Source organism: Neoarius graeffei, chromosome 5, assembly GCF_027579695.1.
Source record: "Neoarius graeffei isolate fNeoGra1 chromosome 5, fNeoGra1.pri, whole genome shotgun sequence".
Lineage (NCBI taxonomy): Eukaryota > Metazoa > Chordata > Actinopteri > Siluriformes > Ariidae > Neoarius > Neoarius graeffei.
The window spans coordinates 44,884,452-44,912,445 of NC_083573.1; the positions used below are offsets into that span (position 1 = coordinate 44,884,452).

The window sequence follows — 27,994 nt, forward strand, 5'->3', positions numbered from 1 at the left end:
AGCTGCCAGGCACACAAAAACGAGCAAGGCCAAAGAGGAGATGCATGGATGTGGTGAGAGAGGACATGAAAGTGGCAGGTGTGGTAGAGAAGGATGCGGAAGACAGGGAGCAATGGAGACAAAAGAGCCGCTGTCGTGACCCCTAATCGGGAGCAGCCAAAAGAAGAAGAAGAAGACGACGACTTTGGTTCAGGACTAAAGGTTCTAGTTTTGGTACTTGAGACATGGAATAAAACAAAACAAATACGGGATAAAAATGCTGCTGGTGACATTACAGTTTATGTACTATTTTGTGTCTCAGCTTGTGCAAAAATTACTTTTGTTTTTCTGGTCATATTAGATACTAATAGCATAAAGGTATTTTGTCATGGTTTCATAAACAATGGGCTCATTTATTCATTTAGGTAAGCAATTCATCCTGCAGTGCATCACTCACACACACACAGGAAATTGTGCCAATCCAATTCACGTACCTGCATGCTTTTGATCAGTGGGAGGAAACCTGAGAACCCAAAGAAAACCCACACAAGCAGAGGAAGAACATGAGAAACTCCACACAAACAGTAACCTAAGCTCAGGCTCAGACCCAGGAGCTTCTAGGCAGTAACGCTACCCACTGCATCACTGTGACAGCCTGAACAATGGGTTGAAATTAAAATACTTTTAATTTCATCATGGTGTTGTAACTGGCAATATTTAAAAACCCAGTGATGAGCAATTTGTACATTAATTTCATTGCAGTCAATCAGAGACAGGAATAAAATTAATCTAAACATTTATTCCAAGTTAAATGGAATAAATAGTGCTGTTATTCACCACAATGAAAGTTATTGTATTATAGTCACAGTGTCTCCCTCAAGTCGTCCTCCTGTTGGTAGAAAATGAACCAGACCTAGATCAAGAAGTATCACTGCTTCGTGTTTTGGAATGCAGAGTGGGAAAATACTCTCATGTAGACCCACACTGAAGCAAACTAATATTCATCAGAATAAATTTTGCATGAGCATGAATCACTGCAGTAGACGCTAGGCAAAGGCTGCTGCCAAAACACTCACACATGTTGCATGGCTTCTTGGAACAACACTATATTCATGGTGGAATGAAGCTGGTTGTAGGTGTCCAGGGCAGCTGTCAGGGCGCTCCTCAACTGCTCCCATCCCTCTACAGGACCATAGCAAGGCTCCATGCCCCCCTTGCTGCTGTGCAGGTATATCAGTGGTTCCTGTAGCACAAGCTGCTTCTAACAGCAGGTTTACAAAATTATAAAATACAGGCATTGTAGTATGTGCTTGTTAAATATATAGATTTAGGCACTGCCTAAAAGCAAAGCTCCCATCTGTTTCTGGGTTGTAGAATTTTTTTATATCATAGCCAGTCTCTTTTGTTTTATTTCTTTACTGACTAGCACTGGCCACTAGGTGGTGTGTATGACTGGTAATTACTAACAATGACCACTAGGCTGTGTATGACTGGTAATTACTAACACTGGCCACTAGGTGGTGTGTATGACTGGTGGTACACGTACACACAACAAAAAATCGACTCGATGGGTTTACCATTTTTTCTTACAGTTGGTATGGTGCTCTGCTGGGAGCTCTGCTATAAAAGATGCTGTTTAAAAATGCATATATAGTGTATGAAGTCATGTATGTACAATGTGTACTCATTTTACTTACCTCAAACACTTGCTGAACAACTTCTGTCTGGAGCCTGCGGAAAAGCTGCAGGTCAGCATTGTCAGCCATCCGGTCAGAATATACTCTCCTGGACTCATGCACCCACAGCTGAACCAAGTCAGAGCTATGCCTCACACACTCAGGTCTAGACAACAATAGGCCCTGAAATCACACATATACAGGCTAACAGAAAAGAAAACATGGGTGTCCAAAACAGGGCAGCCACCTTCATTTATTGATGCCTACAGTGTCTTGCAAAAGAACTCATCCCCCTTGGTGTTTGTCCTGTTTTGTCGCATTACAAGCTGGAATTAAAATTTACTTGTTTGGAGGGTTAGCACCATTTGATTTACACAACATGCCTACAGCTTTAAAGGTGCAAATTGTTGTTTTATTGTGACACAAACAATAATTAAGATGAAAAAACAGAAGTCTGGAGTGTGCATAGGTATTCACCCCTTTTCATATGAAACCCCTAAATAAGAGCTGGTCCAACCAATTCACTTCATAAGTCATATAATTAGTTGATTAAGATCCACCTGTGTGCAATCAAAGTGTCACATGATCTGTCACATGATGTCTGTATAAATCAACCTGTTCTGGAAGGACCCTGACTCTGCAATACTACTAAGTGAGCAACATGAAAACCAAGAAGCACTCCAAACAGGTCAGAGACAAAGTTGTGGAGAAGTATGGATCAGGGTTGGGTTATAAAAATATCCCAAACTTTGAATATCCCACGAGAATATCCCACCATTAAATCCATTATAGCAAAATGGAAAGAATATGTCACCACCACAAACCTGACAAGAGAAGGCTGCCCACCAAAACTCACAGACCAGGCAAGGAGGGCATTAATCAGAGATGCAACAAAGACACCAAAGATAACACTGAAGGAGCTGCAGAGATCCATAGTGTAGATGGGTGTATCTGTCCATAGGACCACTTTAAGCTGTACACTCCACAGAGTGGGACTTTATTGAAGAGTGGCCAGAAAAAAAGTAATTGCTTAAGAAAACACGTTTGGATTTTGCCCAACAGCATGTGGCAGACTCCTCAAACACATGGAAGAAGATTATCTGGTCAAATGAGACTAAAATTGAACTTTTTGGCCATCATGGGAAATGCCATGTGTGGCGCAAACCCAACACCCTGAGAACACCATTCCTACAGTGAAGCATGGTGGTGGCAGCATCGTGCTGTGGGGATGTTTTTCATCTGCAGGGACAGGAAAGCTGGTCAGAACTGAAAGAAAGATGGATGGCACTAAATACAGGGCAGTTCTGCAGGAAAACCTGTTTGAGTCAGCTAGAGGTTTGAGACTGGGATGAAGGTTCACGTTCCAGGAGGACAATAACCCTAAACAGTCATTTAGCAGTATAAAGCTACACTGGAATGGTTTAAAAGGAATCATTTAAATGTCTTGGAATGGCCTAGTCAAAGCCCAGACCTCAATCCAATTGAGAATCTGTGGCATAACTTGAAGATTGCTGTACACCAATGCAATCCATTTAACTTGAAGGAGTTGGAGCAGTTTTGCCTTGAGGAATGGGCAAAAATCCCAGTGGCTAGATGTGCTAAGCTAATAGAGACATACCCCAAGAGATTTGCAGCTGTAATTGCAGCAAAAGGTGGCTCTACAAAGTATTGACTTTGAGGGGGGGGGGGGGTGAATACCTATGCACAATCCAGACTTCTGTTATTTCATCTTAGTTTTAGTTTGTGTCACAATAATAAAAAAAATAATAATTAGCACCTTTAAAGTGGTAGGCATGGTGTGTAAATCAAATGGTGCTAACCCTCCAAAAATCCATTTTAATTTCATCTCGTAATGCGACAAAACAGGACAAACACCAAGGGGGATGAATACTTTTGCAAAACACTGTATGTTGTTAGGAGGCTGTGTTTTGATAGCTAGATAGTTTTCACATGACATCACAGAGTCGGGGATTCCCTGGTGGCGGCCATCTTGTATGGCAAGCGTACTGTATGGGTCACTGAGCACACATTGTAACGCGCGAGTTACATTTATTTATATATTATTTACATTTATAGTTACATTATTACTATTTAAAGCTAGCAATGGTGCACACCTGTTGTATTCACGGCTGTCGTAATAGGTCAGGTGAGGACATCAAGCGGAGCTTTTATGGAATTCCCACTGTACGGGAGCACGAAGGCGAGCAAACAAAAACTCAGCATACAAAGGAGAAATCTACTGTAAAATCACTGAGATCACATTTTCCCCATTCTGATGGTTGATATGAACATTACCCGAAGCTGCTGGTCCGTATCTGCATGGTTTTATACATTGCACTGCTGCCATACAATTGGCTGATTAGATAATTGCATGAATGAGTAGCTCTACTGGTGTTCCTAATAAAGTACTTAGTGAGTATGTAAACAAATGGTTTACACATGTACTCTTCTCACCTGGAAGAGCTGGGAGAGGTCCCACAGGCTGAAGAAGTGGAGGAACTTGTTAGCAGAGGGGAGGAAATGGTGGATCACTCTGTCATGTAGAGCAGTGGCTGCTTGTACCACAGATGGGACACTCCTGGCCACAGCTGTGCTGAATGGTAGACTTTGTATGTGCAGGCTGAGAATGGAGCTGTAAATGGAGCTCAAAGCCTCACGAGTGGGGTTGTTCACTGCTAAAACTGAGAAATGCCTCTGCAAGAGATTTAAATCAGGTAGCGTCTATGTCTATCAAGAAATTACACATATTACAAATATATTCTGTTGTTTTATATTGTTTTGCTTGTGGCATTTAATTATTAATTAAATTCAAACATGTTGTATCATTTAAAATAATAGTAGCGCATTTTAAAAAGCTTTAAAACATAAATAAAAGCAATGCACAAGTTCAGATACTGAACCTGTAGTCTGGGATTGATTGTGTAACTGCCTGCTTGTGGATTCAAACAGGCTATATACTGGGTCTTGTGTATCTCTTTCAGAGTTAGCTTTTGACTGTCATACCTATAAGATAAATAACAACACAGCATGAATATGAATCTGTACTTTACATTAATAATAGCTATGTCATATACAAGTACACACATTTTTCCTAACCAGTGTTTATAGTCCAAATGCTGGCGTATGAGGGTGTGAGGCTGAACCGTGCCATAACTGTCTATGGCTGTCATATTCATATCATCAACAAAGTAGATGAGTCTCTTATTCCCTGAAGGAGCATACTTCCTGCCTGCTTTCTTCTCCAACTGCCTCTCCAGCGTCTCTGAAAATGCAGGAAATAATACAGTTATTTTTCAACACATGGTATTCATTGAAATCTGTGAATTAGCAGGAGTTAAAACTAATGAAATACTGTACATGCACTCTCGTTACAGTACTTAGGCACATTATTTACTGTAATGGTATTTTGTAATGTATAACTAAATAAAAAATTCTGTGACTTTTACTTTACTTGTATGTTGATCAATACTACAAAGTGAAAAAAACTGCATTTAACCCTGAAGACTGAATGGCAATTAAAAGACAATATGTGCAAATTTTAATTAATTTAATTTGAGACCCAATCAAAATTCTTCAGGTGCCAAATGCTTAGTCAGCAGCAATGATGTCTGAGGCAGTGGAGATAGATGAGCATCCCTGGCCCAATTTATCAGATGTCATCACTTTTAAACGCTTCAAAGGAAAAAGCATGACAATGATCTATCCCTTCCATCCATCCATTGTCTGTAGCCGCTTATCCTGTTCTAATGGCAAGCTGGAGCCTATCCCAGCTGACTATGGTGGGGTACACCCTGGACAAGTCGTCAGGCCATCACAGACTGACACATAGAGACACACAACCATTCACACTCACATCCACACCTACCAATTCACCTAACCTGCATGTCTTTGGACTGTGGGGGAAACCGGAGCACCCGGAGGAAACCCACGCAGCCACAGGGAGAACATGCAAACTCCACACAGAAAGGCCCTTGCTGGCTGCTGGGCTCGAACCCAGGACCTTCTTGCTGTGAGGCGACAGTGCTAACCACTACACCACTGTGCTGCCCATGGGGAAATATGTTGGTAGGTAAATACCGTAGGTAAACCATTAGATAGCTGAGTGAACTAGACTACCTGGTGAGAACTTTGTGGTTTTGCAGCAAGAACTCTTTATTAATCTTAAAATGTCACCAATGTTTGGTACCAATTGCCTGTTGTGTTAAACATAGTATATACATACTGTATACAGTATAGTGCTGCTACAGCCTATAGACCCCTTTCACTGACGTCACCCGAAACCGGAAGTAAACAGACCCTGCGCCATTTTGGAAGACCAACAAACTCGTGATTAGGGGAAATAACAGCAGCAGTATGTGAACTCACGAGAATAAAGTGGAGTGGCAAACGATTTAAACAAACAAATCTGAGCTGTTTTATTTATGATTTATTGGCCCAACAGTAGACTTGAAAGAAACCTGTGTGAGACTTGGCAAAAAACTGTGGATATAATGGATAAGTCTGTGCATGATCTGCGGACACTTTGAGGTAAGCAAATGCAAGAAATTCAGATTTAAGACATGCTAAATTGGCCCCAAGTTGATAACTGTATGAGGAGCAAGCCTCCCAGACTTCTACAATTTAATAATAATAATAATAATAATAATTTAGGATGGTTTGGGGCTTGCTCGCTGCTGCGAGGTTGGTTGTTCAGTAGCCTGACTGTTTTTTTTTTCTTGCGTGTGGTATCATTGTTGACGCAAGGTTGTTTTTTGAACATGCCAATGTGGACACGATTTCCCCTGATGAGTTATGACTTCAGACGCGATGCGTGTGTGGAGGTGTGGAGTCCGCGTGATATGTGTGTAAGATAGGCTTCTCATGTGTTTGGAGATCCACGCTCCGAGACAAGCGCAAGGCTTCTCATGTGTTTGGAGATCCGCGCTCCGAGACAAGCGCAAGCACCCCCCCCCAAGGGAAAAAAAGGGACCCCCCGAAAATATTGGCATAGTTCGAACACTGAGTGTAGGCACTGGGTGTAAACAACAAATAGTTTACAATGTCTGGGTAGCAAACAGATGGCAGAATTGGTGTCTGGTCCTCCTTATGTTTCCATTCTCCCTTGCCGCGAGTCTTATCATATGGGTCAAACCCATCAATCACAGCGAGTTTCTCCACATACCGTGCCCTTTCTGCAGCTGGTAATGTACTCACATAACCAGAATTATCATCCATTGTGTCACTTTACTCTCGCTCGTACTTTGTTTTATATTGTGAGTGCATGTACTTGGTCTTCCAATATGGCGCCTAACAAAATCTCGCGGCACGGTGACGTCATGTGAAAGGGGTCTATTGGTAATGCTCAGGATAATGTATGAGGGGCATGTTTGTTATATAATTAACTAACCAGAAAAGATGTACAGTATGAATTAAAATGAGGAACCTAGATATAGGACCTAGAGATAATGCTATACAACCCCGATTCCAAAAAAGTTGGGACAAAGTATAAATTGTAAAAAAAACAGAATGCAATAATTTACAAATCTCAAAAACTGATATTGTATTCACAATAGAACATAGACAACATATCAAATGTTGAAAGTGAGACATTTTGAAATTTCATGCCAAATATTGGCTCATTTGAAATTTCATGACAGCAACACATCTCAAAAAAGTTGGGACAGGGGCAATAAGAGGCTGGAAAAGTTAAAGGTACAAAAAAGGAACAGCTGGAGGACCAAATTGCAACTCATTAGGTCAACTGACAATAGGTCATTAACATGACTGGGTATAAAAAGAGCATCTTGGAGTGGCAGCGGCTCTCAGAAGTAAAGATGGTAAGAGGATCACCAATCCCCCTAATTCTGCGCCGACAAATAGTGGAGCAATATCAGAAAGGAGTTCGACAGTGTAAAATTGCAAAGAGTTTGAACATATCATCATCTACAGTGCATAATATCATCAAAAGATTCAGAGAATCTGGAAGAATCTCTGTGCGTAAGGGTCAAGGCCGGAAAACCATACTGGGTGCCCGTGATCTTTGAGCCCTTAGACGGCACTGCATCACATACAGGCATGCTTCTGGATTGGAAATCACAAAATGGGCTCAGGAATATTTCCAGAGAGCATTATCTGTGAACACAATTCACCGTGCCATCCGCCGTTGCCAGCTAAAACTCTATAGTTCAAAGAAGAAACCGTATCTAAACCTGATCCAGAAGCGCAGACGTCTTTTCTGGGCCAAGGCTCATTTAAAATGGACTGTGGCAAAGTGGAAAACTGTTCTGTGGTCAGATGAATCAAAATTTGAAGTTCTTTATGGAAATCAGGGACGCCGTGTCATTCGGACTAAAGAGGAGAAGGATGAGCCAGGTTATCAGCACTCAGTTCAGAAGCCTTCATCTCTGATGGTATGGGGTTGCATTAGTGAGTGTGGCATGGGCAGCTTACACATCTGGAAAGACACCACCAATGCTGAAAGGTATATCCAGGTTCTAGAGCAACACATGCTCCCATCCAGACGACGTCTCTTTCAGGGAAGACCTTGCATTTCCCAACATGACAATGCCAAACCACATACTGCATCAATTACAGCATCATGGCTGCGTAGAAGAAGGGTCCGGGTACTGAACTGGCCAGCCTGCAGTCCAGACCTTTCACCCATAGAAAACATTTGGCACATCATAAAACGGAAGATACAACAAAAAAGACCTACCGGTAAGACAGTTGAGCAACTAGAATCCTACATTAGACAAGAATGGGTTAACATTCCTATCCCTAAACTTGAGCAACTTGTCTCCTCAGTCCCCAGACGTTTACAGACTGTTGTAAAGAGAAAAGGGGATGTCTCACAGTGGTAAACATGGCCTTGTCCCAACTTTTTTGAGATGTATTGTTGTCATGAAATTTAAAATCACCTAATTTTTCTCTTTAAATGATACATTTTCTCAGTTTAAACATTTGATATGTCATCTATGTTCTATTCTGAATAAAATATGGAATTTTGAAACTTCCACAACTTACAATTTGTACTTTGTCCCAACCTTTTTGGAATCGGGGTTGTAGATCCAGACCTAGAACCTCGAGCTACTGAAACCTGAATTCAGATAATTTAGCTAGGTTGATAACGTTACCTTGTATTTATGTACTGTTGGTAGTTGAAGTGGTGTAAACTTCAGCATAGCTCAGCGTGGGTTAGTTCAAAAATTATTTCTCAGACATAGCACAACTAATTTGTAAAGTAATTACTCAACTCGTATTATACCAGATGACTTATTTCCTCTTACTTAAGTAATTTTCATAATCAGTACTTTTACTTTTACCCAAGTGAATTAATACTACAGTAGCAGTATTTTTACTCAGGTCAGTGTGCTTTAGGAATTAACTGGAGTATTTTTTTTCCTTCAAAGGGATGTATATTTCACTTCCAGACCTAAACCATAGAACATTATCCATCCATTCATTATCTGTAGCTGCTTATCCTGTTCTACAGGGTCACAGGAGCCTATCCCAGCTGACTATGGACGAGAGGTGGGGTACACCCTGGACAAGTCGCCAGGTCACAGAGACAAACAACCACTCACACCTATGGTCAATTTAGAGCCACCAATTAACCTAACCTGCATGACTTTGGACTGTGGGGGAAACCGGAGCACCCAGAGGAAACCCACACGGACACGGAGAGAACATGCAAACTCCACACAGAAAGGCCCTCGTCGGCTGCTGGGCTCAAACCCAGGACCTTCTTGTTGTGAGGCGACAGTGCTAACACCACCATGCTGCCCCCCATAGAACATTAATTTATACAAATTAAGCACCTTAAAATAGGTTCTGAAAAGTTGGCTCTTGCCAATTCGAATGTCTTAACTGCTTGGGAAAACGTTTTGTCAAAAGGCAGATGCTGCAACCAAATGGAAATTCCTATTATGGGCCAACAGGAGGCATTGTGCTACCTGTTTAAAGGAGGCTTAAAGTGCCCTGAAGAGGAAAGACAGGACTCACTCTGAAGTGTAGAGGATGTGCTGTAATGATGGAGAGGGACACTGGCAGATACAAAGGTTTCTGGTAGTGTGGCCAACAAGTCTTTGACTATAGCTGTTTTTCCTGTGCCCACTCCCCCAACCAGCATCAGAGGCTGAGCGCTTTCCAGTAACAAGCGCATGAAGTACTGTAACTGCACCGTCTCTGCTGTCGGGACCAGCACGGCCTGAACCCAATACAGAAATCATGACACAGAATAACTAACACAGTAAATATATATTATTGTATAGGAGTTTGGTTAATTGTTAAAAAGTTTGAATATTGATGACACTTTGAAACATTTTACAATTGAGTTTTTTTATATAGCTATCATTATTTCACTTATCATCAAGCATGGCCTTTTAAAACATGCAACAGTAATCTGAAGTTTGTCTAATCGATTATTCTGTCACAATCGACACTCAGAATAAGATCAGATAAAGAGAGCGTGTGTGTGTGTGTGTGTGTGTGTAAGAGAGAGAGAGAGACAGATGGACAGAATGTTCTCTCTGTGCCATGGTTTGGTAACCAGACCCAGGACTGAGTCATTGTATTTGATAGCAGACTAACCTCACAGTTAGGACTGTTATTGTCTTTCACTTTGCTCACTGACCCTCTCTAATGTGCTAAGTACTCTAAATTAGCCTGTTATTGTGTGAAATTAAAACTGCTTGCTGTGGGGGTGTGAATTTTCTCAGCAAAGAGTCAAGCTGGTAGACAAAGTAAACTATTCATAGCATGTTACTCAGGAATTTAAAAAAAAAAAACTTTCAGAAAGAAAAAAAAAACTTTTCTTGGACTCCAAAATCTTTTTAGTGCCATATCACTCCAGTGACCTGCAATGGTTTGTCTGCATCCACGTGAAAAGATGTTATTTTGTCAGTCCATGGTAAGAAGCGTCTGGTCTGGGGATCCAGGTAATAATCAAACACGGAGCCATGTGCTGGTAGCTTAATGCTTCTCATTTCTTTAGTCCACCATTGACTGAACTCAGCTCTGTAGTCACGCAGCTGCAAAGAAATATGATGTCCATTTTTCACATGTCCATGTCATATATCATATGTGATAGACACAACAGGACCAAAAACACTGATCAACACATTACGCTCAGATGGATCACAACACATAAGAGATAATTTCACCTGATCTTGATATGTAGCACCACCAAACGCCCAGATGCAAGCAAACACAAAGTAGGTCTCGTATACTTCACGGGGAGAGTCGGCTGGAAAGTTCTCAGAGGTGAGTAAACAGTCCAGCAACAAGCACAGAGTCTCAATGGAAGAAGGGACAGAAAATCACAAAATACTGTCTATGAACTGCTTTTGAAATGACGGATATTAATACTAATACCTACTTGTTGTATTGAGTAGACACTCATTGTCTACCTGACCACCTAGGCCATCCTTAAAAAAAAATCCGTTTCCTGTCCACCGGGTGAGCAAAAAAATTTTCAGTCGGGAGGGACGGATTTATTTTTTTTTAATTATTTTTTATATATATATATGGATGGCGGCACGGTGGTGTAGTGGTTAGCGCTGTCGCCTCACAGCAAGAAGGTCCTGGGTTCGAGCCCCGGGGCCGGCGAGGGCCTTTCTGTGCGGAGTTTGCATGTTCTCCCCGTGTCCGCGTGGGTTTCCTCCGGGTGCTCCGGTTTCCCCCACAGTCCAAAGACATGCAGGTTAGGTTAACTGGTGACTCTAAATTAACCGTAGGTGTGAATGTGAGTGTGAATGGTTGTCTGTGTCTATGTGTCAGCCCTGTGATGACCTGGCGACTTGTCCAGGGTGTACCCCGCCTTTCGCCCGTAGTCAGCTGGGATAGGCTCCAGCTTGCCTGCGACCCTGTAGAAGGATAAAGCGGCTAGAGATAATGAGATGAGATATATATGGATGGATAAGAAATCGCAATGCTGTGTTTGCTTTTTCTTTCAGTACTTTTTTATTACAAAAGCAGACACATTTAATAAAATGACAGTTTAATCAACTGAAACTTGTACAAAAACTTTGTTAGCATTTTAAATGCTGACTGCAACATTTGCAAAACTTTTGCAAAGGTACTTAAAATGTCCGACACACGGACTTTTTGTAGTTCTCAATCGACCGTTAGGCCTAGTTCGGATGAAATTACACTATTAAAATGATCACTGAATGATTTGTTTTTCTGAATCTTTACTATTTTGTTGTTCGCTAGAATACCATTTTGCGATTTCACACTTAAGCAAAATTTAAAACTCCAGATCTCCTTCCTTCATGGTGGCTGCCATTTTTTTATGCCGCACGGCGCATGCGCAGAGCTGATTCAGTTCAGAGTGCGCGCGCACTCGGCGGAGGCAGTAGTGTGTTGGAGGGAACAGAAGCAGAGATAACGCTTATTTTGTCTCCGGTAAACCAGTCTTCTCTCATTCAATTACGTGCTGGTATCAAAAGACACCGTTGGTTGTAAATGAAACCAAACTGAGTGGTTGGAGTGTATTTTCATACACAAATGGAGAAATGTTCGCTGAGTGTTTAATTGTGTAGCCCCACTGCAGACCGTTGTCGCTGTTAATTCATAGCATGCTCAGTTGCGTGAATGTGTCATGCACCGAAAATAAGAGATTTACAAGCCAGGAACGCCTCATGATGCAATACGCAAGAAAAGAAAGAAGATTTACTGCCATTTTACTTTGTATTTGAGTAAAGTGAATAAATAAATGGTCTGTGGAAAATGCATTTAATCCTGGGAACTGAGTGCACAGGAGTTTATTTTGTGTTTACCCCCCCCGGCTCCTTATTTGTCATGGCTGGCTAGTATGAGCCTTATTGGAAAGCCCTGGGAATGCATAAATGTCAAGTTCGATTTTAAATTTACGAACCCGAAAAAAATGTCGAAAAAACGGTGTTAAAAAAAAAATTTCAATCGCACAAACGGCACTCATCCGGCCGGTGGACCGGAAACAGAACATTTTTTAATAATGGCCCTACGTACACATTTGTGGAATTATCTAATCAGCCAGTCAAGTGGCAGCAGTGTAAATCATAAAAGCATGCAGAAACAGGTCAAGAGCTTCACATGCTCACATCAAACATCAGAATGGGGAAAACTTGATCGGCTGTGGGTGTCAGATGAATTGGGCTGAGTATCTCAGAAACTACTGATCTCCTGGGGTTTTCATACACAACAGCCTCTAGAATTTGCAGAGAATAGTGTGTGAAACAAAAACATCCAGTGAACAGCCATTCTGCAGGTGGAAATGCCTTGTTAAGGAGAGAGGTCAGAGCAGAATGGCCAGACTAGTTTCAGCTGACAGGAAGTCTACAGTAACTCAAATAACCACTCTTTAGGAGTGTGTTGATCAGAAAAGCATCTCAGAATGCATAACATGTCAATCCTTGAGCAGAATAGGCTACAACAGCTAAAGACCACACTGGGTTCCACTCTCGTCAACCAAGGACAAGAATCTGAGGCGACAGTGATGATGATCCTATTTTAATCTTCAACTGTTCGGTTTAGAGAAGCCTGTGCCCACCTCATCACCATGATTTTATGCTTTGCACTGCTTCCAACTTATTGGATGACTTGATTATTGCATAACTGATCAGGTGTAAAGGTGTTCCTAATTAAGTGGGCAGTGAGTGCAAATAGATATGTGTAAACTTCTACCTGTACCATGCTGTTTTCTGGGATTGGGATGATGGTCTTAAATGAGCTTCTCATTTGCTCTATGCAACGGGTGACGTATTTGTCAAATAAGATTGTGAGGTGGGCTTTCTCAGTCTGGTGTTTCCTTCTATCAATCCAACTGGTTACATACCTACAAAAAGTATAGGAATCATGGTCATAATCATATATATATATATATATATATATATATATATATATATATATATATATATATATATAAACTTCATATCTTCATGCAGCAGTGTAATGCTCTTTATATTATATGGACACACAAACACATGCAAGCTGATCAAAAGAATTTTGATTCAAATTTCATCGGAGTGAAATATCAGGAAATCTCACTCAGATCTGCGATGTATTTCTTATGAAAAATATGAGTTTTTCAACACGAGAATATAAACTTCATATCTTCAAGCCAACATGTGATTTTCTTTTTATTATACGGACACAAACAAAACATGACACAAATTAATCAAAACAGTGTATTGATTTCCTCATGAGTGAAGATATTGGAAAATATGTCTCTCAAGATCCCAGATGTGGGCGGCACGGTGGTGTAGTGGTTAGCGCTGTCGCCTCACAGCAAGAAGGTCCGGGTTTGAGCCCCGTGGCCGGCAAGGGCCTTTCTGCACGGAGTTTGCATGTTCTCCCCATGTCCGCGTGGGTTTCCTCTGGGTGCTCCGGTTTCCCCCACAGTCCAAAGACATGCAGGTTAGGTTAACTGGTGACTCTAAATTGACCGTAGGTGTGAATGGTTGTCTGTGTCTATGTGCAGCCCTGTGATGACCTGGCGACTTGTCCAGGGTGTACCCCGCCTTTCGCCTGTAGTCAGCTGGGATAGGCTCCAGCTTGCCTGCGACCCTGTAGAACAGGATAAAGCGGCTACAGATAATGAGATGAGACAATTAGATAAAAAGAGAACTGAACATAAATGAACTTAAATGCCAATAAGCAAAGTTTCCAAAATAATTACAGTAGAAATACAAATTCATCTCTGCAACAAGATGGATTTAAATAATATTCTTTTTGTTTGTTTGAAAAGCTTTTTGTCTTTCATGATATTCACTGATTTATGAGAAAATAACAAAGATAAGTCAAACACGTGGTATGTTCAGATTGTTACAAGCTTATATCCATCCATTATCCGTAACTGCTTATCCTGTGCAGGGTTGTGGGTAAGCTGGAGCCTATCCCAGCTGACTATGGGCGAAAGGCGGGGTACACCCTGGACAAGTCGCCAGATCATCACAGGGCTGACACATAGACACAGACAACCATTCACACTCACATTCACACCTACGGTCAATTTAGAGCCACCAGTTAACCTAACCTGCATGTCTTTGGACTGTGGGGAAAACCGGATCACCCGGAGGAAACCCACGTAGACACAGGGAGAACATGCAAACTCCACACAGAAAGGCCCCCATGGGCCACTGGACTCAAACCCAAAACCTTCTTGCTGTGAGGCGACAGTGCTAACCACTACACCACCATGCCGCCTGTTTCAAACTTACAGTACCAGTCAAAAGTTTGAACACAGCTACTCATTTATAGTTTTTTTCTGTATTTTGACAATTATCTACATTGTAGAACAATACTGAAAACATCAAATTTATAAAGTAACACATGGAACGAATATGGAATTATGTGGTGAATAAAAAAAGTATTAAAAACAAATAACAAAAAATGTTCCACATTTTAGATTCTTCAAAGTAGCCAGCGTTTACCTTGATGACGCTTTGTACACTATTAGCATTATCTTAACCAGCTTCATGAGGTAGTCACCTGGAACGGTTTTCAATTAACAGCTGCCTCGTCAAAAGTTAATTAGTGCAATTTCTTGCCTTCTTAATGGATTTGAAACCATCAAACAGTAAACAGTAAATAATAAACATACAGTAAATATCCCTATTCCACAACTGTAGTATTATTGTAGTTGTAGAGTTGTACAGTTGTACAGTTGTAGTATTACAACTGTAGTAATATTATGTCAAGAACCGCTCAACTAAGTAAAGAGAAACGACATCCATCATTACTTTAAGACATGAAGTGTCTTTTAGTTAATAAAAATAAAGAAAAAACATTGAATTATAAGGTGTGTACAAACTTTTGACTGGCACCGTATATATTTTCAGAATACTCATTACTATAATGCATATACAGTGGTGCTTGAAAGTTTGTGAACCCTTTAGAATTTTCTATATTTCTGCATAAATATGACCTAAAACATCATCAGATTTTCACACAAGTCCTAAAAGTAGATAAAGAGAACCCAGTTAAAGAAATGAGACAAAACTATTATACTTGGTCATTTATTCATTGAGGAAAATGATCCAATGTTACATATCGGTAAGTGGCAAAAGTATGTGGTGTGACCCCCTTGTGCAACAATAACTGCAACTAAACATTTTCGGTAACTGTTAATCAGTCTTGCACACCGGCTTGGAAGAATTTTAGCCCATTCCTCCGTACAGAACAGCTTCAACTCTGGGATGTTGGTGGGTTTCCTCAAATGAGCTGCTCGCTTCAGATCCTTCCACAACATTTCCATTGGATTAAGGTCAGGACTTTGACTTGGCCATTCCAAAACATTAACTTTATTCTTCTTTAACCATTCTTTGGTAGAACGACTTGTGTGCTTAGGGTCGTTGTCTTGCTGCATGACCCACCTTCTCTTGAGATTCAGTTCATGGACAGATGTCCTGACATTTTCCTTTAGAATTCACTGGTGTAATTCAGAATTCATTGTTTTATCAATGATGGCAAGCTGTCCTGGCCCAGATGCAGCAAAACAGGCCCAAACCATGATACTACCACCACCATGTTTCACAGATGGGATAAGGTTCTTATGCTGGAATGCAGTGCTTTCCTTTCTCCAAACATAATGCTTCTCATTTAAACCAAAAAGTTCTATTTTGGTCTCATCCATCCACAAAACATTTTTTCAATAGCCTTCTAGATTGTCCACGTGATTATTAGCAAACTGCAGACAAGCAACAATTTTCTTTTTGGAGAGCAGTGGCTTTCTCCTTGCAACCCTGCCATGCACACCACTGTTCTTCAGTGTCCTCCTGATGGTGGACTCATAAACATTAACATTAGCCAATGTCAGAGAGGCCTTCAGTTGCTTAGAAGTTACCTTGGGGTCCTTTGTGACCTCGCCGACTATTGCTATTGGAGTGATCTTTGTTGGTCGACCACTCCTGGGGAGGGTAACCATGGTCTTGAATTTCCTCCATTTGTATACAATCTGTCTGACTGTGGATTGGTGGAGTCCAAACTCTTTAGAGATGGTTTTGTAACCTTTTCCAGCCTGATGAGCATCAACAACGCTTTTTCTGAGGTCCTCAGAAATCTCTTTTGTTCGTGCCATGATACACTTCCACAAATGTGTTATGAAGATCAGACTTTGATAGATCCCTGTTCTTTAAATAAAACAGGGTGCCCACTCACACCTGATTGTCATCTTATTGATTGAAAACACCTGACTCTAATTTCACCTTCAAATTAACTGCTAATTCTAGAGGTTCACATATTTTTGCCACTCACAGATATGTAATATGGGATCATTTTCCTCAATAAATAAATGACCAAGTATAATATGTTTGTCTCATTTGTTTAACTGGGTTCTCTTTATCTACTTTACGACTTGTGTGAAAATCTGATGTTTTAGCTCATATTTATGCAGAAATATAGAAATTTCTAAAGGGTTCACAAACTTTCAAGCACCACTGTAATTGTTAGAATAATGAAGAAATCAAGCATTTAAAGGACTCACAGGTTCCAACTGAGATCTTGTGGGTTGACGTACAGGATGCCAGCTCGAGACACAGTGGCAGGTGTTGCATTCCTCAGGTGGCTGATTTCAAACACCATTCTCATTGAGGAGGTCAGTGGTATCCTCTCATTACTGGCCAAAGTCAGCACCTGGACAGAAGATAAATTAGAATTTTCAAAATGTTATAAATTCTTGGCTATGCATCATGAAATATAACCTGTCTAAAATAGAAATTTCTGTAAGTAGTAGTTATAGTTAAGCACAAAGAATCGGCAAATCTATTAGAAATCCATTTAGCAAATAAAAGGAGACCTTATTGTCATCCATGACAGTGTTGAGAGACTCGGTCCACATGGGGTCTACATCTCCATCCAGAATAATCCACTTAGGACCAGGATGAGAGTTATTAGCTTGTTCACGCATTAAGCGTGACAATAAGCCTGCCACATGAAACAGGTCACCATCAATCACAGCTCTGCAGCATGAATCCACAGCCTCTACGTCATAAAATACAAACTGCAATATTAAGGAAAACTTAGAACACTAATATTTTTGATGTACCATCTTTCCATTCCCGAGTTCCTGGTTGGATGAAACCAAAAAGTTCATCTCTACTTATTGCCTTGGGGTTCAGATCATTCCATACAGGTTTCTTTTGCATGTTGATGTAAGTTTTATAGAGAGTTCTTAGGATCTGTCAGAGAATAGGGTTTTTATTTAACAGCTTTGATGAATAAACTTTAGAGCTCAGAAAAAGTACAATGTACGAAAAAAAGCAACCCACTAATAAGCAACCCACTTACCTGGCTCTTCCCTGTGCCAGCATTTCCCATCACAAATATTGAGTGACGGACACTCATAAGTTCTTCAAGCTGAACTACCTACAATGAGTATCCAAGACTTTCAATAGAGTTTGTCCATGAAGGACACATACAAATGCTAATCAGAATGGCAGTTATCCCATTAGCATCTCAATATCTCATTATCTCAATATGCCATTGGTATTAAACTGTTCATTTCCTTACATCTGTACCATATGTCTCATTTGAAATATTTTCAGAAAATTGCTCTAAAATGTATGCAAAGTTTAACCTTGAGGATGAAGGGATCCTCTGGTTGGAGTTTGAGGTCCAGGGCACTCTGCCGAATCAGCTGCTCAAAATGATGATCAGTTTGCCTCTGTACCTCGACACCAGGAAACAGGTCGCTAACTAGACCCAGGAACACTGGGACATCCTCGGTGACGATTTTAGGTATGTTGAAGTCACGCAGAGCACGCATTAACACCTGTTCATGTAGAGCAATTACAGTCAAATCACTAAATATTTATCCATCCATCCATTATCCATAACCGCTTATCCTGTGCAGGGTTGCGGGCAAGCTGGAACCTATCCCAGCTGACTATGGGTGAGATACACCCTGGACAAGTCGGCAAGTCATCACAAGGCTGATACATAGGCCAAGTTTACATTAGACCGTATCTGTCTTGTTTTCTTTGCGGATGCACTGTCTGTTTACATTAAAACGCCTGGAAACACCGGGAAACGGGAATCCGCCAGGGTCCACGTATTCAATCCAGATCGTGTCTGGTCCGGTGCTGTGTAAACATTGAGAATACGCGGATACGCTGTGCTGAGCTCTAGCTGGCGTTGTCATTGGACAACGTCACTGTGACATCCACCTTCCTGATTCGTTGGCGTTGGTCATGTGACGCGACTGCTGAAAAACGGCGCGGACTTCCGCCTTGTATCACCTTTCATTAAAGAGTATAAAAGTATGAAAATACTGCAAATACTGATGCAAATACTGCCCATTGTGTAGTTATGATTGTCTTTAGGCTTGCCATCCTTCCACTTGCAAGTGGTAAGTGACGCGCATACCCAATATGCACTGAGATCACACACACAGCGGCTCAGTCCCGAATCACTGCTCGTGCGCTTCACTCGCGCGCTCTGTGAGCTGCGCAGGGCCGGAGTGCGCACCCTCCAGAGGGCACTCGCTGTTCAGGGCGGAGTGATTTGGAGCGCAGGATGCCTGCGGAGCCGAGCGTATCCGTGTATTGGCATTGCTGTGTGCACGCGAATAGTGTATTGGCGTTGCTGTGTGCACACTAATCGTTTTAAAAACGTTAATCTGATGATCTGCTGATACGGTCTAATGTAAACCCCACCATAGAGATAAACAACCATTCACACTCACATTCACACTTACGGTCAATTTAGAGCCACCAATTAGCCTAACCTGCATGTCTTTGAACTGTGGGGGAAACTGGAGCACCTGGAGGAAACCCACACAGACACGGGGAGAACATGCAAATTCCACACAGAAAGGCCCCCATGGGCCTCTGGGCTCAAACCCAGAACCTTCTTGCTGTGAGGCGACAGCGCTAACCACTACACCACCATGCCGACACAAAAGATTTAATTATTTAAAAATTTTAAATGGGCGGCACGGTGGTGTAGTGGTTAGCGCTGTCGCCTCACAGCAAGAAGGTCCTGGGTTCGAGCCCCGGGGCCAGCGAGGGCCTTTCTGTGTGGAGTTTGCATGTTCTCCCCGTGTCCACGTGGGTTTCCTCCGGGTGCTCCGGTTTCCCCCACAGTCCAAAGACATGCAGGTTAGGTTAACTGGTGACTCTAAATTGACCGTAGGTGTGAGTGTGAATGGTTGTCTGTGTCTATGTGTCAGCCCTGTGATGACCTGACGACTTGTCCAGGGTGTACCCCGCCTTTCGCCCGTAGTCAGCTGGGATAGGCTCCAGCTTGCCTGCGACCCTGTAGAAGGATAAAGCGGCTAGAGATAATGAGATGAGATGAGAAAAATTTTAAATGATCAAAATTACTATTTTTTAAAGAGAGGCACATTACCTGATCTTCTGGTTTGGCCTTGTCCTCTCTTTTAAGAGCACCAGCAACTACCAAGACAGACTTGATGGCACGCAAGCCCCAGTCATAATGGTTCTGTGTAATTGCAGTAACTCGTGGTTACTTTCACTGTAACTCCAAAGCAGTGTTACTAATCTCAACATTTAGACTATTTATCATTTACATACTTATTGCCATTCACTAATAAGACCATATGCATTTCAGTGTACCTGTTTGGAGAGCAGCTCCTTGCAGAGGTTATATAGGGTGATAAACTTTCTACCTAGGAGCCTTGCATTCAGAAAGCCCTCAGCCATCAGCATAATCTCACAGATCAGTTCCAAATCCGGCATTACCATGGCACACGGCCTGCAAGCCCATTTAGCATTCACAAAAATCAGTTGTCAGTAGTGATGCACAGGTCAGGGTTATGCTGCCTGGGTTATGGGTCGACCCACACATCACTAGTTCTCAGGAAACAAGGCATTTGTGATTATAAATAATGACACTAAAATATAATTTTTTTTATGTTCGTAATATTCATATAGAAAATCCTGGAAAAATAATTTTCAAAGTATAACTCTATTCTGCAAAACAATCATCCAAAATTGGATTAATTTCACTATATTGTTCATAAACGTTTTGAATGCCAAATTTAAAAAGTAATAATAATAATAATAATAATAATAATAATACGAATAATAATACGAATGGTGCAAATGTTTTATCAAATAATTACGGTATGTTGAATATCAATAAACAATGTTAATAAAACTCCTGTCACAATTTTCTTGCTTTCTTTTCCTTATAAAAGTCTGACCCTGTAGTTTATAATGCATTTATTTGCATATGTATTTGCATTTAATTGTGTGTTTATATCTGAGGATACCGTTGTACCTGAAGAGTGCTTTGAGATTCTCAGGTAACTCAGTTCGTCCAGCATAGTCTGGGTTCATGGTGATAAAAATCCCAACTGTGGGCTTCAAGCTCATCTCCTCATCTAAGAAGAGCAACCTTCAAAACAGTATCTTTAATTTTACTACTGTATCTGAATATGTGGACGATTGAAACGTGATCAGTTGCCTGCAGTCTTCTACCTCTTCCTCTTGTGACGAATGGCATCTTGTATAGTCTTCACTTGCACTGCCACTACTGACAGCACCTCTACGGCAATGCGGTTAAATTCATCAAAGCAGCCCCATGTGCCAGTCTGAGACAGACCTTTGAAGATATTTCCTATGGACTGAAACACTTGTCAGATCAGAACACTATTTCGCTGACGAACAACAGATACAATAGTGAATAATTCCAAATAATTCCAAACAAGCAGTACTATTACCTTGTAGTCCATCTGTTCAGAGCAGTTAAAGACGTACACCATCACACCGAGGGCCCTGCCCAGGTCTTTAGTGGTCTCAGTCTTGCCTGTGCCAGCAGGGCCAGCTGGAGCTCCACTCATCGTCAGGTGCAGAGACTGGGTTAAGGTCACATAGCACCTGTGTACGAACATAGCATCACCACTCAGTGATTAGCACAGTGCTTGTGACTAATTTGGGCCATTCACATTAAACATTATTAGTCAGGTAGCTAAGGGCTATTGGCTAAGGCATGTCCAGAAGCAGCAGTACCTATCTGTGAGAGGGGTAATGACCAAGCGTGGTGTATTGCCCAGGTACTCATAGGAGTATAGGAATTGAGCATCACAGATGTTCGCAAAGCAGTGCTTCTGTTTTTCATCCCAGTAGTGACGCAGCTGAGAAATCCAGGCAAAAGAATTGGCACTGTTCACCTGGACAAAATGGAGGACAGTGCTCACAGTCACAGCCAATATCTGCTCATACCACCTGTGCAAATGTTCATCCAAGTTCTCCTTGTTGAACTACAATATATGGCCAAACATTTATGGACACCTGACCATCACACCCATATTGTGCTTTTTTAAACATCCCATTCCAGTTTGGGGAAAACCCACATATAGGTGTGATGGTCAGGTGTCCACAAAATTTTGGCCCTGTAGTGAATCTGACTGAAAGTTATTGCTTTTATCATTTCCTACTTTGACTTTTAGATCCGTTTGTATCTCATCATATTTTAGGTACTATTATAAACTGCTATTCAAAGTTCTTTTGAACAACCTATATGTTAGCATTTTTGTTTAAATGATCACATTTTAAATATTCTGTTTTAAAAATATAACTAAGAAATATCTATAAGTGAATTGAAAAAAGTTTAGTGAAGAAATGTTAGAAGTTATTTAATTCTAACAGGCAAATCTTTATCACTCCGTTTAGGCGCTTGTGCTACACCACATATTTATGTTTTACAGTTTAAACTACAGTAGTAATTTATTTTAGAAACATTTCTTGAAATTCTATTTACAGTGTCTTGCAAAAGTATTCATCCCCCTTGGTGTTTGTCCTGTTTTGTCACATTACAAAATGAAATTAAAATGGATTTTTGGAGGGCTAGCACCATTTGATTTATACAATATGCCTACCAATTTAAAGGTGAAAATTGTTGTTTTATTGTGACACAAACAATAATTAAGATGAAAAAACAGAACTCTGGAGTGTGCATAGGTATTCACCCCCCAAAGTCAATACTTTGTAGAGCCACCTTTTGCTGCAATTACAGCTGCAAGTCTCTTGGGGTATGTCTCTACTAGCTTAGTACATCTAGCCACTGGGATTTTTGCCCATTCCTCAAGGCAAAACTGCTCCAACTCCTTCAAGTTAGATGGGTTGCATTGGTGTACAGCAATCTCCAAGTTATACCACAGATTTTCAATTGGATTGAGGTCTGGGCATTGACTAGGCCATTCCAAAACATTTAAATGTTTCCTTTTAAACCATTCCAGTGTAGCTTTAGAAGTATGTTTAGGATCATTGTCCTGCTGGAACGTGAACCTTCGTCCCAGTCTCAAATCTCTGATCGACTCAAACAGGTTTTCCTCCAGAATTGCCCTGTATTTAGTGCCATCCATTTTTCCTTCAATCCTGACCAGCGTTCCTGTCCCTGCAGATGAAAACCATCCCCACAGCATGATGCTGCCACCACCATGCTTCACTGTAGGAATGGTGTTCTCAGGGTGTTGGGTTTGCACCACACATGGCATTTCCCATGATGGTCATTAAGTTCAATTTTAGTCTCATTTGACCAGATAATCTTCTTCCATGTGTTTGGGGAGTGTGCCACATGCTGTTGGGCAAACTCCAAACGTGTTTTCTTAAGCAATGACTTTTTTCTGGCCACTCTTCCATAAAGTCCCGCTCTATGGAGTGTACGGCTTAAAGTGGTCCAAAGGACAGATACTCCCATCTCCGCTGTGGATATTTGCAGCTCCTTCAGTGTGATCTTTGGTGTCTTTGTTGCATCTCTGATTAATGCCCTCCTTGCCTGGTCTGTGAGTTTTGGTGGGCGGCCTTCTCTTGTCAGGTTTGTAGTGATGCCATATTCTTTCCATTTTGTTAGAATGGATTTAATGGTGCTCTCTGGGATATTCAAAGTTTGGAATATTTTTTATAACCCAACACTGATCTATACTTCTCCACAACTTTGTCTCTGGCCTGTTTGGAGGCTCCTTGGTTTTCATGTTGCTTGCTTAGTAGTGTTGCAGAGTCAGGGTCCTTCTAGAACAGGCTGATTTATACAGACATCATGTGACAGATCATGTGACACTTTGATTGCACACAGGTGGATCTTAATCAACTAATTATGTGACTTATGAAGTGAATTGGTTGGACCAGCTCTTATTTAGGGGTTTCATATGAAAGCGGGTGAATACCTATGCACACTCCAGATTTCTGGGGTTTTTTTTAATCTTAATTATTGGTTGGGTCACAATAAAACAACAATTTTCACCTTTAAAGTGGTAGGCATGTTGTGTAAAGTGTTGTGTAAATCAAATGGGGCTAACCCTCCAAAAATCTATTTTAATTCCAGCTTGTAATGCAACAAAACAGGACAAATGCCAAGGGGGATGAATACTTTTGCAATACACTGTACGTCCAATAGCAACAAATAAATCAAATGATCTGATAATAAAAAGAAATAAAATCTAGCATCTGTGGCAGTCATGGGGCTGTAAATAGCCCGTCCAATTATTTCGTTCAGTCCACAAACATATTGCTAAAGCTAACAAGTTAGTCGACAACTGTGACAATTAACAATAGCCACGTTCGTTGTTTACGTTCATTATCTTAATGTTAGGTGTTTTCTTACATGTGAATGAGACATGAGGTAGTTAGATATGCTCTCGCTTGTGAGCTCGTACTCTGGATTAATCAGGAACTGTGTGTTTATGTGTTTTGCAGGAGTGGCTTTGGAGGGAGAGGGTGGGATTTTTCAGTTGGATATTTTCAAAATCTAGCATACTCTTGCTGGTTTCTCCAAAATTACTTACCCTAGCTCATGGCCTCATAGGTCACCTCCAGACCCACAACTACCACCCACCAAACTGAAATCATGGTCATCTTTGACCCCGAAGGACAAACCTCATCATCATCATCATCATCATCATCATCATCATCAAATTAAAATTACAAATCAAATTCAGAATCCAAATGAAGAAAACCAGTAAAATCAGTATCTACTGCAGATACTGAAGATTATATTCTTTTGTTTGGAGCTTTCTGCACTTGTGACCCACCTGCTGCTACTGTGGTCCAACATAGTTACCCTACAGTTCTGGCCCAAGAGTCACCCTTGATTCAGTGGATAATCTCACCTGAATACTGTACCTAAGAACTGCTGCTATAATCATAAAGACTGTCCTGTGCCTATCCCAGGACTCTTATTTACAGTATACTCATTTCACATGCATTTTTATTTTACTTGTTCTACTGTATACTGAAAGGTAATGTAGGTTACAATATGGAATGTAAATCTACAGTGTGCTTGAAAGTTTGTGAACCCTTTAGAATTTTCTATATTTCTGCATCAATATGACCTAAAACATCATCAGATTTTCACACAAGTCCTAAAAGTAGATAAAGAGAACCCAGTTAAACAAATGAGACAAAAATATTATACTTGGTCATTTATTTATTGAGGAAAATGATCCAATATTACATATCTGTGAGTGGCAAAAGTATGTGAACCTCTAGGATTAGCAGTTAATTTGAAGGTGAAATTAGAGTCAGGTGTTTTCAATCAATGGGATGATATTAGGTGTGAGTGGGCACCCTGTTTTATTTAAAGAACAGGGATCTATCAAAGTCTGATCTTCACAACACATGTTTGTGGAAGTGTATCATGGCATGAACAAAGGAGATTTCTGAGGACCTCAGAAAAAGCGTTGTTGATGCTCATCAGGCTGCAAAAGGTTACAAAACCATCTCTAAAGAGTTTGGACTCCACCAATCCACAGTCAGACAGACTGTGTACAAATGGAGGAAATTCAAGACCATTGTTACCCTCCCCAGGAGTGGTCGACCAACAAAGATCACTCCAAGAGCAAGGTGTGTAATAGTCAGCGAGGCCACAAAGGACCCCAGGGTAACTTCTAAGCAACTGAAGGCCTCTCTCACATTGGCTAATGTTAATGTTCATGAGTCCACCATCAGGAGAATACCTTACCAACAATGGTGTGCATGGCAGGGTTGCAAGGCGAAAGCCACTGCTCTCCAAAAAGAACATTGCTGCACGTCTGCAGTTTGCTAAAGATCACATGGACAAGCTAGAAGGCTATTGAAAAAATGTTTTGTGGATGGATGAGACCAAAATATAACTTTTTGGTTGAAATGAGAAACTTTATGTTTGGAGAAAGGAAACCACTGCATTCCAGCATAAGAACCTTAATCCATCTATGAAACATGGTGCTGGTAGTATCATGGTTTGGGCCTGATTTTGCTGCATCTGGGCCAGGGCGGCTTGCCATCGTTGATGGAACAAGGAATTCTGAATTATACCAGTGAATTCTAAAGGAAAATGTCAGGACATCTGTCCATGAACTGAATCTCAAGAGAAGGTGGGTCATGCAGCAAGACAATGACCCTAAGCACACAAGTCGTTCTACCAAAGAATGGTTAAAGAAGAATAAAGTTAATGTTTTGGAATGGCCAAGTCAAAGTCCTGACCTTAATCCAATCGAAATGTTGTGGAAGGACCTGAAGCGAGCAGTTCATGTGAGGAAACCCACCAACATCCCAGAGTTGAAGCTGTTCTGTACGGAGGAATGGGCTAAAATTCCTCCAAGCCGGTGTGCAGGACTGATCAACAGTTACCAGAAACCTTTAGTTGCAGTTATTGCTGCACAAGGGGGTCACACCAGATACTGAAAGCAAAGGTTCACATACTTTTTGTCACTCACAGATATGTAATATTGTATCATTTTCCTCAGTAAATAAATGACCATGTATAATATTTTTGTCTCATTTCTTTAACTGGGTTCTGTTTATCTACTTTTTGGACTTGTGTGAAAATCTGATGATGCTTTGGGTCATATTTATGCAGTATATGGAAAATTCTAAAGGGTTCACAGACTTTCAAGCACCACTGTACCATTTAAAAAAAACCCACAAATCTAAATATATTACTTGACAAATACACATTGCTTAAACATTATTAGTGACCCACTGTAAGCATGACCAAACCTTTTGTGTGATGAGTTTGAATACTATGTCTCTGGCATGGACTTCAATGGTGCAGAGAGTCATGATCTTCTGTCTGTCCCCTGGACTCAGCTCTCCCAACAACATGTTTATCAAGGAGTTTAGTTGAGCAATCTGAAGAAGTGGGGCAGATATTTCAGAGATTATGAGGGCACAGTAATGGGCTGTGTGAGCATACAGTGAGCTTTGTGGCCTGTGCTTACAGTAATTATATCAATTTACATGCCGGAGAGAAGTGGATAGTAATAACAGCAGCGACAGGCATTCAGGGTCACATACTCATCAGAGAAATCCCTCTACATTTATGGAGCAAGGTCATATATTCCAGTCAGAAGGCCAAGTGAGCATGGAGCTCATTTATCAACATGGGGTTCCTGTGAATGTGTTTGTGCATGTCTGTGGAGGAATTTATCTGAGTGTGTGTAGAGAGATGGTTACACACATAAATGTGTAATGTGGGTGTGTGTGTGGGGGGAGGGTTATGGGGCTACACTGTGGACCTCTGTTACAGGTAAATGAGATGTAATCTCCAACCCCCAGGCCCTGTATATTGGATGTAAAAGCAGTTCAGCTTGGGCTGCATTTATCACCGTGATGTCTGACAGTGGCTCCAATCAAGGGCATGCTAACCTTACATACTGCTACAGACACTGCAGACATAGTATGGACAGCCTTGCCTCACTACTTTACTACAGCCTACATGGCTCATCTTTACACACTTCATCACAGAGACGATGAGAAACCATTTCGCAGCTTGCAGAATCTCCATCAACTACCCCTCCTTGCAACAACTCTAACTTGAAAGCAACACTGTTGCAAAATCTATGAGGGACAGGGGAAAATAAAGAAGCAAATGAGATTATAACTTGGTAACAAAAGTAACATTGAGAAGAACTACAGTGGTGCTTGAAAGTTTGTGAACCCTTTAGAATTTTCTATATTTCTGCATAAATATGACCTAAAACATCATCAGATTTTCACACAAGTCCTAAAAGTAGATAAAGAGAACCCAGTTAAACAAATGAGATGAAAATATTATACTTGGTCATTTATTTATTGAGGAAAATGATCCAATATTACATACAGTATCTGTATGTATGTGAACGTTTGCTTTCAGTATCTGGTGTGACCCCCTTGTGCAGCAATAACTGCAACTAAACGTTTCTGGTAACTGTTGATCAGTCCTGCACACCGGCTTGGAGGAATTTTAGCCCATTCCTCCGTACAGAACAGCCTCAACTCTGGGATGTTGGTGGGTTTCCTCACATGAACTGCTCGCTTCAGGTCCTTCCACAACATTTCCTTTGGATTAAGGTCAGGACTTTGACTTGGCCATTCCAAAACATTAACTTCATTCTTCTTTAACCATTCTTTGGTCGAACAACTTGTGTGCTTAGGGTCGTTGTCTTGCTGCATGACCCACCT

General features: G+C 41.0%; 1 protein-coding gene across 1 annotated transcript in view; it reads right to left on the reverse strand.

Moving 5' to 3' along the window:
- The window catches only part of si:dkey-233k19.3 (dynein axonemal heavy chain 11), a 171,278-nt gene that overhangs the window by 81,422 nt on the left and 61,862 nt on the right, over window positions 1-27,994 (reverse strand). Inside the window, exons 31-51 of the mRNA XM_060920812.1 lie at window positions 26,552-26,683; window positions 21,587-21,747; window positions 21,298-21,454; window positions 21,056-21,201; window positions 20,856-20,972; window positions 20,189-20,327; window positions 19,962-20,054; window positions 18,190-18,384; window positions 17,901-17,978; window positions 17,659-17,791; window positions 17,410-17,537; window positions 17,098-17,246; window positions 13,299-13,449; window positions 10,796-10,927; window positions 10,490-10,663; window positions 9,636-9,840; window positions 4,752-4,917; window positions 4,556-4,658; window positions 4,110-4,349; window positions 1,677-1,838; window positions 1,056-1,237 (exon numbers count right to left, since the gene is read on the reverse strand). Of these exons, the coding sequence (XP_060776795.1) occupies window positions 1,056-1,237; window positions 1,677-1,838; window positions 4,110-4,349; window positions 4,556-4,658; window positions 4,752-4,917; window positions 9,636-9,840; window positions 10,490-10,663; window positions 10,796-10,927; window positions 13,299-13,449; window positions 17,098-17,246; window positions 17,410-17,537; window positions 17,659-17,791; window positions 17,901-17,978; window positions 18,190-18,384; window positions 19,962-20,054; window positions 20,189-20,327; window positions 20,856-20,972; window positions 21,056-21,201; window positions 21,298-21,454; window positions 21,587-21,747; window positions 26,552-26,683 (3,143 nt within the window). The remainder of the gene's footprint in view (window positions 1-1,055; window positions 1,238-1,676; window positions 1,839-4,109; window positions 4,350-4,555; window positions 4,659-4,751; window positions 4,918-9,635; window positions 9,841-10,489; window positions 10,664-10,795; window positions 10,928-13,298; window positions 13,450-17,097; window positions 17,247-17,409; window positions 17,538-17,658; window positions 17,792-17,900; window positions 17,979-18,189; window positions 18,385-19,961; window positions 20,055-20,188; window positions 20,328-20,855; window positions 20,973-21,055; window positions 21,202-21,297; window positions 21,455-21,586; window positions 21,748-26,551; window positions 26,684-27,994) is intronic.